The sequence below is a fragment of the Lepisosteus platostomus genome, chromosome 6 (assembly GCF_059453375.1).
Source record: "Lepisosteus platostomus isolate fLepPlt1 chromosome 6, fLepPlt1.hap1, whole genome shotgun sequence".
Lineage (NCBI taxonomy): Eukaryota > Metazoa > Chordata > Actinopteri > Semionotiformes > Lepisosteidae > Lepisosteus > Lepisosteus platostomus.
In genome coordinates, this window is record NC_142616.1 from 44393620 (window position 1) to 44406513 (window position 12894).

General features: G+C 46.3%; 1 protein-coding gene across 2 annotated transcripts; it reads left to right on the forward strand.

The window, feature by feature from the left end:
• The first annotated feature begins 5 nt into the window (after nt 1-5).
• Nucleotides 6-8051, forward strand: twnk (twinkle mtDNA helicase). Of its 2 annotated transcripts, XM_088636027.1 has the most exons (7): nt 6-126; nt 1208-1378; nt 1751-3118; nt 3595-3835; nt 4347-4454; nt 4755-4896; nt 6462-8051. In XM_088636027.1, the coding sequence occupies exons 3-7, from the start codon at nt 1786-1788 to the stop codon at nt 6735-6737; spliced, it is 2100 nt and encodes a 699-aa protein (XP_088492153.1). In that variant the 5' UTR covers nt 6-126; nt 1208-1378; nt 1751-1785; the 3' UTR covers nt 6738-8051. The 2 variants fall into 2 exon arrangements, with proteins under 2 accessions (XP_088492153.1, XP_088492152.1); XM_088636026.1 differs by lacking the exon at nt 1208-1378.
• The last annotated feature ends 4843 nt before the right edge of the window (nt 8052-12894 follow it).

The following is a 12894-nucleotide window of genomic DNA, read 5'->3' on the forward strand; positions in this document are numbered from 1 at the left end:
TCGTGTCTCCCGACAATAATAAAAACCCGAATATTTGATCGTTGTTGCACCCGGAGGTGTTTTGCAGCACACCGGCGTGGTGCAGCCGCCGCGCGTCTTTCTGTCTTGCAGAGGGAACAGGATCAGGTGAGTTATTGTATTTTTAAACGGGTTTTGATAAGTTGAGTGTTTTAATTTAAAAAAAAAAGGAAAGAAAGGGAAACTGTTACTGTATGGATCTGTTTTGGGAGGAGTTGCTAGATGCTTTTACATACCACGAGCATATAATTAGATTCCCGTCTTGTTTTCAGATGTTACGATTATTAATGTACACCGAGTTTTGTTTTAAACAGAAAATAATGGCGCTCTTTCTTTGGTTGCTGTTTAATATATGCAGTGAAGAACAGAGAAGGCACGACCTTTAATTAACACATAATGCACCTGTGCTTGTTAAGTGTATAATTTAATAATATAGCGATTTGATACATAATATTTAGTTTTAGTAATTTTTACTATTAATATCAGAGAGATAATTTCCTCTGTCCTGCCTGTCTCTCTGGAACAGTGGAGTTGTGTGCACTCTGTGTGCAAGACGACGTCTTTTGAGTAATAATACCGTTACCTTTTACTTGAGAGCGGTTACTAGAGAAGCCCAGTTGTAGTATCAGAGGTACAGTAAGACGTTAACGTGAGGCTGGAGGTCTGCCTTTGTCGACAGCTACTAAAAACGTAGTCGCTGACATTTTAATTCCGCGGCAGCCCAAATAGAGAATTAAGAACATTCCCAAGCTCTCGTCCAGAATAAGTGAAATTCTACTACAGAGTTCCTTTGTCAGTGTTTGACCTGCAGAAGTTTTAAGAGATGAAAATAATATATATTCAGTAATATTTTGATATTGGACTTTTATTATACCTGCTAGGCAACCGGTACACCCGATTACAAAGTGTAATGATTGCTGTATCACGTGCGTCACGGCCAGTGACCCTAGATACACATTCAAAACAAAGAAGGGTCTCCAGTAAACCAAAAGAAATGTCCCAAAAGAGAAAAGAAAGGGTACCACTGTCATGAATAAGAGCAGTCTGGTTTCCTAGGATGCCTCCTTCTGCCACACTGAAGAAAGAAATTAATGTCTGCTTAGTCTCTTGATTGCCAATAGCTTTCTCTCCAGGCCAAAAAGTCCCCAACAGTGTCGGGATGTGCTCCCCCTACCTTGTCTCTCAGCAGCAAAACATCCAGGACAGGGGGAGAAAGACAATCCTGTGCTGCTTTCTGCTGCTGCTACTGCTGTGGTGTAAATATGTGGTGTCTGGGAAAAACAGTGAGACCTTCAGTGTGTGTTGATTGCCATCTGTTCTGCTGGGTGCACCAGGAAGATTAGAAGACACTGAGTAAAAGGTGGGCTCTGACATGAAAAGAAAAAAAGGAGCAGAACCAATCCCGACTGTGAAACACTGGCCATTAAGTCAATATGGCCCCCAAATTCTGTTGCCCTGCCTTCCTCACACAGTCAGGTGGCTTACTGTTGACAGTGAGGACTTGGCACTGGACATCATTTAATGGTCCACCCCCTGCACATGAAAGCTCGACTTAGGGGAGGCGTCTCTTAGTTCTCCTCTCTCCCTGTCAATATCACACATATTTCAGCAAAGATTACAAAGAGAGCGATTTTTTTTAGCAAAAATTAATATTTTAATATTATTAATAAAAGTTAATATTAATTAATACAAAAATTGTGTATTAATTATTTATTTCTTCTTACAATTTCAGATTTCACAATGCCTGTTCTCCGATAGCTGGACCTGATGCTGAGGTCCGGTCTGTTCATGAAGAGGGCCTACTCTGTCCTCCGGGTGGCAGTCTTCCATCACAGGACACTGAGGCACTTTTCAGCCCCCTTCCTGAGCCTCGGAGGCCCCTGGCCCCACTCCCTGCTGCAGGCACAGCCCCGCACCCCTGGGCTACTCCTTAGCTGCAGGACCTTTAAAAAAGTCCTCAAGACCCCCAGTGACCTACCAGCCTCTCCAGTGAGTGTGACGGACATCAAGCAATACCTGCGCTCCAAGAACATCCCTTTCCACGATGGCTACAGCTGTCTGCACGCCCGCAGCCTTTTCCGGGAGCCAGAAGGGGGCGCCGAAGGGCCAGAGAGGGACAGCTTCTCCATGTTCATCGACAAAACCACTGGGCAGTTCCTTTGCAAGGAGACGCAGGTGGAGGGCAGCTGGGAGGACCTGCAGGACTGCCTGGAGGTGTTGCAGAAGGAGCGCTGCTCCTCTCTGACCCCAGAGGTGTTGCTGGGATACCGAGAGAGCGAAGAGGAGCAGGGGGAGCGAGAGGCAGACCACCGGGAGGTACTGAGGATCTGGGCAAGCTCTGTGCCACTTTCCGAACTTCCTGACGAAGAAACGCAGCTGGTCAGGGCGATGTTCTGCATGGGCAAGATCTCGAATGCCACCCTGAAGAAATTTGGGGTCAGGTTCTTCAAGCCAACTAAGGGCCTGGTCTTCCCCTGGTTCAGTGCGTGGGACTCCAGCCTGAGGGGGCTCAAGCTGCTGTCCGCCCAGCGTGGGGGCAACGACAAGGTCGTCTACTCCGAAGTCACTTTCCCGCGGCCTGGCACGTACCGCAACCTGTTTGGGCTCCACCTGGTTGGCCGCAAGGATGCGGAGGTTGTGCTGACCAGCCAAGAGGTCGACACGCTGGCCGTCACTCAGGCAACGGGGCTGCCCAGCGTGGCCCTGCCGCGGGGCACGAGCTGCCTGCCTCCCGCCCTCCTGCCCTACCTGGAGCAGTTCAAGAAGGTGTTCCTCTGGCTGGGAGGCGACATGCGCTCCTGGGAGGCTTCCAAAATCTTCTCCCGCAAGCTGGGCCTGAAACGCTGCTCCCTGGTGCGGCCCGGAGAGGCCCAGCCCTGCCCCAGCGAGGCCCTGGCCCAGGGCAAGAACCTCGCCCGCATCCTGAAGGCTGCCATCCCGGCCGCCCACAAGTCCATCGTCTCCTTCCGGCAGCTCCGGGAGGACGTCTACGGGGAGCTGGCCAACAAGGACCAGGTGGCCGGGGTGAAATGGACCCGCTTCCCCGAGCTCAACAAGATCCTGAAGGGCCACCGCAAGGGCGAGCTGTCCGTCTTCACCGGTGAGCGCTGGCGGCTCGGGCCCAGGCCTGGGGTGCTGGCGGCATTGTCAAGCATGACGCCTAGAACTGGCTGCAGGGTGTAGCACCCCACCGAAACATCCCGCGAGGAGCTGCAAGCTCTTCCATACAAAAAAACTAAGAATCCATTCAGAACGTTGTTCTTTTCAAGTTTCAGGAGAAGTTATACTTTATTTTTGAGTGCTTACAGTTCTGTAAAATAGTATTCACCCCCTTTAAAAATCTTCTGAATTTCTGTAGTTTCACCGCTAAATGTTAACAGAGCTTCTTATGGGACCTAGTGGTATATAAAGGGAGTCTGAGTGAATTTCTGAAACTTCTGAAAGGGCCTGGAAAGGTTTAGGAAAGATGGCGAACTGCGAGAGCTGTGCATGGCATGGTCAGGCGGGCCAGAGTCTACTGATTTCTGGGGTTCACAGCGCTCCTCTCTCTCTCTCTCTCTCCTCTGCCCCTCCCAGGCCCGACCGGCAGCGGGAAGACCACCTTCATCAGCGAGTGCGCCCTGGACCTGTGCATGCAAGGCGTGAGCACGCTGTGGGGCAGCTTCGAGATCAACAACGTGCGGCTGGCCAAGATCATGCTGACCCAGTTCTCCATGCAGAGGCTGGAGGACAGCCTGGAGCAGTACGACTCCTGGGCTGACAAGTTCGAGGACCTGCCTCTCTACTTTATGACTTTCCACGGGCAGCAGAGCATCAAGTAACGTATCAGACCCAGATAGTTACAGCTCACAGCTTCCTGTGTCGCTGCAGGGGCCTGCTTCTGCAGTTTGTGGCCACAGATCTGTTTCTTAATTAAGCCCTCGTCGAACTGGTGATCTCTACAGACATTCCATCCATCCGTACGTCTGTTTTCTCATCACCTCATCCAATTCAGGGTCGCAGGGGAGCCGAAGTCTTATCCCAGCAAGCAACAGGCAGAAGGCAGGACACACCCTGGCCAGGACGCCAGTCCATGACAGGGCACAAACAGATAAAAACATGCACATACTCATACCAGTTTTCCCACAAGCCATTTAACCTACCAGCATGTGTTTGGACTGTGGAAGGAAACCTGAGCACCTGGAGGAAAACGGGCCATGTTGTCAAAGTCAGTTTCACGTCTTATAAGAAGTGGCTTGATGAGATTCTTGGCTTGATGTGCTGGATGTGACTCCTCTCCTGCCCAAGCTTTCTTACGGTGTGTGCTGACCACACACTTTGTCTCCCAGGACCGTGCTGGACACCATGCACCATGCAGTGTACCTGTATGACATCAGCCACGTGGTCATCGATAACCTGCAGTTCATGATGGGCCAGGAGTCTCTCTCTGTCGACAAGTAAGCCTCACTGCCTTTTTCAGTTTAAAAAAAAAAAAAAAGACTTGATTTTTATCTAAAAGTTGTCTCTCCAGTTCTGCCAATATTGCTCTGAGAGTGAGCCGGGATCCGATACGTAAGCACCTATTCTTAAGAGGGAACTTGGCAAAAATCAGTAGGCATGGTTTTTCATCTTAATTGTAAAATTCCACTTTGAAAGATGTTAATTGTTTGTTTTTTTTCATTTGGAAGAAAGTGAGAAGCAAGCTTGGCCTTTGTTTTAATGCCGTTCATGGTATCATCATGACTCTTTCTCTCCAGGTTTGCACTGCAGGACCACATTATTGGTGCCTTCAGGAAGTTCGCCACCCAAAACAGCTGTCATGTGACCCTCATCATCCATCCCCGCAAAGAGGAGGATGACAAGGAGCTGCAGACGGCCTCCATCTTCGGCACGGCCAAGGTGAGCCACAGCACGGAGCTCCTGGTCCGTGTATGAGCCTGGTCTACGTCTGGATGAGCGCTTTAGGGACCACAAGGGTTTTTTCCCTGGATGTCCTCTGTATGCCACTTGGTCCCTGACCATGTCCTGGTGACTGTTCCACTCATCTGGATTTAGATCGCTTTGGGGTTCAGCTTTGGGTCAAATTCTCAATTCTCTGGTGTGTCCTGAACTCTCTGGCAGTGTATGTTGCTAGTTGCTTCTGTTAACTGTACACACGGAGTACAGCTACCTGGCTGCCTTCAGTGCTGTGTGCTGAGGCCTCACTGTACTGTAGTTTGTCTCAGTTTGCATGGTGCAGTTATGGTCAGTGGCTCTTCCACTAACCTTGTTTTCCATTCTGTTTGTAAGTTGTGTTCCCGATCATTGCTTTAGATTTCAGGTTTGTATCGTACAATGTACAGGGCTGAGTAAATATGATATGCAGTGCCATTTGAAAGTACACAGACCACAGCAAACTGCAGTTTTCACATTTAGTTGCTTTAGAACTTTCAGTCACGACACGTCGAAGTAACAATTATTTGTTAAATACACACCCTTCTCCCCACATTCACAGCAAAAAGAAAGAAATAAAAGTTCCGACTTTTCCATTTTTCATTCATAAGTATTAAAACCCTTTGTGATGGCAAAGCTAAATTTGAGCCAAGTTTGAGCTATACAATAAGCTGATTGGCCTCAGTCTGTATGCGCATTAATGGAGGTTGGCATGGTTATAGAGAAAGGTGTGTTTATACGGAAAAGTCCTTTAGTCCTTTAGTCAGGCGGTGAATTTCAAGCACAGATTCAACCATGGAAATCCGGATGCTTTCAAACAAAGTTGCGAGTGGCACAGTTCAGGAGAAGAGTATAAGCCACGGTCTTTCAACAGTTTCAACCAACTTTGCACCCTGGCCTGCTGTAATTTTCTTTAAAAGTTCTCTCTTTTTTTTTTGTGGAAATCGCTAATGGACACAGTCGTTCCATCCATTTTCTAACGTCTTTATCCAATGCAGGAGGGGCTGGAGTCTGTCCTGACAAGCCGTGGGTGCAAGGCAGGGTACACCCTGGACAGGACGCCAGTCCATCGCAGGGCAGAAGACACAGACATGCACACGCACACACTCGCAGGAGGACCATTTTCCATAAAGCCAGTTTACCTTCCTGCATATCTTTGGACTGTGGGAGGAAACCATAGCCATTTATCTATATATCCTAACATTTTGTTTGACCTCCCTGCAATTCTCAATCAAGAAGTTCAAGTAGGTAGCTGCGTCAGCATGTGTAGGCTGCCAAGGAACAAGTGAAGGTTTATTCCATGTTGAAAAGAAACATGTGTGACACCTGAAGAAGGCTCCACAGCTGAAACGTTGTTTCTTTTCTTTTCATCATGGAATAAACCTTCCCTTGTTCCTCGGCATTCTTAATCAAGAATTATTGGTCCACATCTGCACCTCAGCCTCTGTGTGAGGACACGAGGTGTTCAGCCCCCGGGACTGGAGGTGAGCAGCAGTGGCCACTCTCTGACGCTGTGGTTGTGCTCTCGGCAGGCCAGCCAGGAGGCGGACAACGTGCTGATCCTGCAAGAGAAGAAGCTGGTGTCCAGCCCGGGCCGGCGGTCCCTGCAGGTGGCCAAGAACCGCTTCGACGGCGACGTGGGCATCTTCCCGCTGGAGTTCGACAAGGCCTCCCTCACCTTCTCCTCCCCGAAGAGCAAAGCCCGGCTGCGCAAGGTCAAGAGCAACAAGGCCGACGAGCCCGAGGCGCGGGAGAAGGGGCCAGCGAAGTCCACGGGCCCAGGCGGGGCCGGGAATAAGAAGCAATAATGAGGCCGAGGAATTCACACCCCACCTGCCGATGGCCAACACCAAGGCCACTGTGACTGCTGTGTTCTGAGCTTCAGCTCAGTATCATTTTAATTACATTAATTAGGAACTTCATAGTAATTACCAGTCTTTATTGAAATGGAGGCTAACGATTCAAAGAGGTCAAAACAGAAGACCCGTTTTTTTACCTTTGTGGTAACAGTATTTTGGGAAGATCTTTGTGTTTTAATTGGAAACTCTTAAAACCGATTCTGAACTTTTTCTTGTCTGTATGCTAGATGTGCAGAAATTACTTTAAACCAGGGGTGCCCAACCTTTTTTCATGGTTGATCTACTTTTTCATTTACCAGTCCAGTGTGAATTGGAAGCTCTGATATAGGGAAAACAGACTGTGGACACATCAGTACAGTAATGATACCCATCACTAAAATGACAGCAAATAAAAGTTTGTGATTCATGCTATAGGTGAACAAGTCAAGTTCCACATTTTAGAAAAAAGAATATCCTACCTTAATGTGAGCATTGGCACTGAGAAGCTTACTTGAGAACACTTGTAATTTTTTTAACGGGTAGACATTGCTAATCATGTCAATGACATTTTTATTTGGTCCCTGCAGCTCCACATTCAGCTCATTGAGCAGTTCAGTCAGGTTTGTGAGGAATGCTAAATCCAGAAGCCACTGGTCATCCTCGAATTGGGCATATTCACCATGTTCAGATGACTGGTGTCCTGTCCAGGGAGCGCTCCGGCCTTGTGTCCAGTGAGGGAGGTGCGGTCCGGCCTTGTGCTTTCTCATAATGAATCAATAGATGGAACTTTTTGAGCACCAGCGAAATCAGTGATACTGTTGCCACATCCATCCATTTACTAACCACTTCACTCAGTTCAGGATCGCAGGTGAGCCAGAGCCTATCCTGGCAAGCAGTGTGTGCAAGGCAGGATACATCCTGGAAGGGACGCCAGTTCATCGCAGGGCAGACACGGACAGACATACAGTTTTCCCAGAAGCCATTGAATCTAGCAGTAGGTCCTTGGACTGTGGGAGGACCTGGGAGAAACCCACACAAATGTAAGGAGAACATCCAAACTCCAGTGATGTTTAAAATTATAAGAGCTTTGTTGTGATAGATTTCTGTTTTTCTAACTAAAATAAATGTTCAAAAAGAGCAGATTTGATAATGTGATGACCTGCAATACCAGTTGTATCTTTATAAAATATGTACTACTGACATAACTGTGAAAAGAAAAGTGTGTGATTTTTATCTACTTTTGTAAATTGTTGAGGAATGTTTCTAATAAATATTTTTTTTGTATTTCTGTTTTATCACGGCCCCCCACAAGGGGGCAGAGCCAGCACAGTGTTGGCAGGGTGAGCCGTCAGCCAGGCTTTCTGAAGGATATCCCCAGGCAGCTCAGATAATGTGAACACAGGAAATGCCTGGGATGAGGCCGGTGGCCTTCTGACACCGCACGCAGAGAGAGGAAGTTGGGAGGAAAACGTCTTTAAATATGGTTTCACAAGAGGGGGCCTCTTCAGCCAGTGCAAAGCCACACAGTGTTGCAGGTGAAGTTAGATCTGTGTTTGGCAGCTTGCTGGAGGAGATTTATCAATATTAAAGTAATGTATAATCCTTTGATGTGCATTTTGAAGATCCACAGTGTCTATGACCTGCCAAAATGCAGCTTATTCCTCCGCTGGAAAGGATGGAGAATTGGGAAAGGAGTCTGTACTAGAATCAGCGGGGAAAAAAAACAGTACAGTGACCCTGGGTAGCGCGATCAACACATGCTCTGACTGTCTCTGTATGTAATGCATACATGATATTTCACACACAAAGAGTAAAAAGGTATGTCTGGAAGAGGCCTATCAGAAGACAGGCCAGTGTCAGGTGCTTTCTTAAGCGCAGGTCATTCACAGCGTTTCGCTCCAGTTATCGTCCGTTGTATGTGATTTACCAATCATGTAGCAGGAAATTTCCCCAGTGTCTTAAAATACCAAAATGCATTGATTCCACAGCCTGGATGAGAAGTTTATAATCTCTATCACAAATGTTTGATTGGTAGACTATGCTCAGCCAACAGCAGACGGTAGTGGGGCCATACAGTGTGCAGGCTTCTCATATCCTTATCACTCCCAGGTGAGGGCTGGTCACAGGTCTCCGAACCACAGCTGTGACTTTTCAGTAGTAAAGAGAGTGTAAATGTCATTGCCAGAACATTTTACATTTCACATGTTATGTGCTGTAGAGTGGTATAACAAAACTTGAGATTAGACTGGATGAGAGTGAAATGCAATGTACATAGTGTTTTTCGTGAAGAAGAAGACACATTTTTCTTAAGCATTCTGGATTTTGGAAAGTAATTTGGAGAATGAAAGAGGACGCTTTAAGCTTGGATTGGTTTCTTTATTGAATGCACAGTAAATGCAATGTGTTATTATTGTCCTGTCCTTTCTGGCTAGCACGCTAGAGTGTGGGGAAGGTACTGTAGAGTAGCTGGTGTCCTAGTTAACTGGAGCTGAGGATGACAGCTGCAGATAGGCCAGCCATGGGTTCAACCACTGTGGGATTGTAGCCTCTAAGTTGCTACAGTATACTTGTATAGTGCTTCTAGGAGCTAGGTCACAGGGTTATCTATTCATGCAGCAGATGTTTCCTTAAAAGTTTATTTGTAAACAATGTGAACACCAGAGGTGGTACAGAGACCTCTCTTTATGAAAATAAGAGACTATGAATGAGGCACAACACCAAGCACAAAATGGAGCTAACAAACTCCGCAGTAACTGATAGTTTGGTTTGGTGTGGTGCCACCGGATGCCAACAGACATTCACAAGGCTCATATTTTTCCATGGGTGTATAATTTTCCAAAGGGAAATAAAAATCTGGGTATAAGGATTAAGTCAGCCTTTCATTATGGAAAAATAGAAGTTTCGTCCACGCCACTGTCCGTCCGTTTTCCCCCCCTCGTCTCTTTTTGTAAGAAAGGTCTAACTTCCTTTATCAATTTGTAAAACATTTTCATAAAGAAAACACAAAAACAAGAAGAACGCAACATTGCCCCCACCCCCTGCAAACTCTCTTCACACATCCCCTTTCAGTGGGGCTCCCCTCCAGTTTTCTAGATCAAGGCCCTTAAAATCCAGTCAGCTAAAATGAGTCCCCACTGGCACCATGGATCCCAGCAGTCTGGTGCTCCAGGTCCGTATTAACAGAATAGGAAATTGAACTGGATGTAATGGCTCTTTTCCAGAATTGGGTCACTTCCTAATCAGCTCAACTCACCAGTACAAGCTTTTCTCCAGCACAAGAGTATTGATAACACTGTGTGCAAGGCCCGAGTTGTGCGCTTCCAGGCTGTCTGCATCCTTGTGAGACCCAGTGTGCCAACACCCGAGCTTTGGCAGCAAACAGATAATGGGTGCTGCTCTGACTGATAACACCAGGGACACCCAGCAAGAGGCAGGGACAAACTGAGAAAGCCCTGGCCGAATATAACCATGCCAAACCCCATTGGCTCCTGGCTGGGGACACGTGGCAGTGTTACATTTCAGTAATATTCAAATTTCAGATCTTACTGCATAACCACAACCAACCACTACTGACGCCAGCATGGAGGTTTGAGAAACTCACTGGAGTTTTTGTGGTCACACTGCAAAGGTTGAAATGTGACTATCCAGAAAACATCAATGAAATAAAGGTTCGGCTGTATAGGCAATCCAGATGTCAACAAAGAGTGGCTGGAATTCGAACATGAGATTTTTTTGCATAGTATTTCCATTATCCTCTGCAAGAAGGCGAAGTGATTTGCTTTTTTGCCTGAGAATTCCTCTGTCTTGTCTCGGGTTTGTGGTAATGCACGGATCAGTGCAGTAAAGTGTTTCAAAATCGTAGTGCAGTTTAATATGACATCGGTAGAGGGATATGATGGTGAATAACACATGGAAGGATAGCCCAGCACCGGACATACTTGCAAACTTATTGTAAGGACAATCAGTTGCAAGCAAGGCAGAGGTCAGTGCAAATTACAGCTCACTACTGGATTTCCCCTGCAGTATGGAATTATGTTATTACCTTGTTTTGAGCTTTTCCAATTGGCTTGTGTCAGACGGGCAATCAGAGAGCCCGGAGAGGACTATACCCAGATGGGAAACCACCAAGGAAGCAAAGCTTTTCCTTGTTATTCCAGTTAACTGCCATTGTTGACCTACTTAGGAATGACTTTTTTGACCTTTCTACGAGATCATATAAATTATTAAGTGGTACAAATGACAGCTCCTCTTCAGGTTTTCTACTCGGTTCTACTCTTTTGGAACTGTTCCTTATGCCAGAGTAGTTTGTACTTTTTTCTTATGAAATGACGCATTAGACAGTTCTTAAGGGTTAGATGGCTATCCAGTCCATCTACTGAGGCTGTGCAGGGGGGCATAAATAAGCAAATGAGAGACTGAAAAGAATCAGTGCTCAATCTGCAGTGGGATATTATAAAAATCAGCATTATCTGTAGGTAAGCTGATTTTTCCCTGTAAAAGAGGACAGCAGAGGTTGTCTGCTCCTTCAGGGGTAGATTGTAAATGTCTCAGGGGAGACACAAATAGAGGCTATCTAACAATAATGTAAAGTCGAATTGGTTACTGCCGTGTTAGGGAATGGTATAATCACTGTTTTGATATTCCATCCCTGGCCAAACAGGATCTGCCTGTGGAAAACTAGAAAGGGAAAGTGGTTCAGAACCGGCCCAGGGAGGGAAGGTTAGAAACGCCAGGGTTGGTCCATCTTCAGCTGATTAACTACTTTCCCATATAATTCCAGAAAATATGGATAAAGGTATATGTAAGTGAAGAACGTATGAGTGTTTTGTGGAAAATTGTGTCACAGTTCTGAAGGATTTATATAGATGCAAATGTATCTAGAGAAGACCGATTCAGATTGTCAGTAGGTATCAGTAGAATTGCTAATATAGGAGTATTTTTCTTTTGTTAAATTGTGATTGTCAGTAGTTTTGTGCTCAGTGTAGCACTATGATGCCACTGCTTGTGGAAGGCTGGATTGTAGGACTCGCACGGCCTTCTGGGTGAGGGCCGATACTGGTGCCGCCCCTCAGGAGTCACTCCTTAGTGTCATTGCTGCTCTCCCGAGTGGGACTTCTACAGTCATGGGTATACCAGGCTTTAGCTTCACAGGGCAAAATTCTGCCAGGCAGGATATCCAATCTTCTGGTACAGCAGAGTTCACAATTGTGAGAGTGGCACTGCATCTGCTCTGAGCCCTCAGATAACGTGTTTATTGGGGGTATTAACAGGTGTTAAAATTAATTAGCGCAAAGGTATTTATTCTGTCCACAGGGAGTAACATCTGATCTTATATCAATACAAGTCAGTATGCTATGCTGTGTGACTTTGATCACCCACTGATTGACTTATCCAAGATGCTAACTTGATTGACCTGCCCATCAGATGGATCTGGGGTTTTGCTGAATAGTTCAGGTGCTTCACTTCAGGTGGACTGGGAATTGTACCTTCTGTCTTAAGGCTGATTGTACCAGCTGGTTACTTAAAAAACATCCCATGACATGAACCACTTAGAGGAGGTGTCAACCTCGTTACGAGCTAGATGGGTGAGGCCTGTGTGAATGTAAGTGTGTCTTGAGCAGGGCCTGTTGCTGACTGATAGACTGGGTCTGCATGCCCGCAATGTGACAGGAGAAAGAAATAAGTGGGCCTGCCTGTTCACACATTGCTAGATTCCGCTGAGCTTGCCTTTTGAAATAAAATCCACATTTCATTCCCGGTGTTATTATTTCAAGCGCAAAGATGTGTCTTATTTTCGTAATGAAAAGCAGACGTTTGGGAGCAGTGTCAGAGAGTTGGCCAGCCCTGGTCCTTAGGGTATGAGTGTTCTCACAGTAAGGAACTACAAAGGCTGCCTGATTGACTGTCTTTTTAGAGCACTCTTAGAGTTATGCAGGTCTGTAAATAATGCACTTTATTGTGCTGTATATGTAGGAATTGTATCCTGCATTATTATTTTAAGTACAATCACCTAGCCCACAGGTGACAAACACTACCACAATCCAGCAGGATTAATAGATGACTCATTTTTAACCTGTGGAACCATTTTGTTTTGACCACATAAGCAGGTCCTTTGTTAAATAATGTA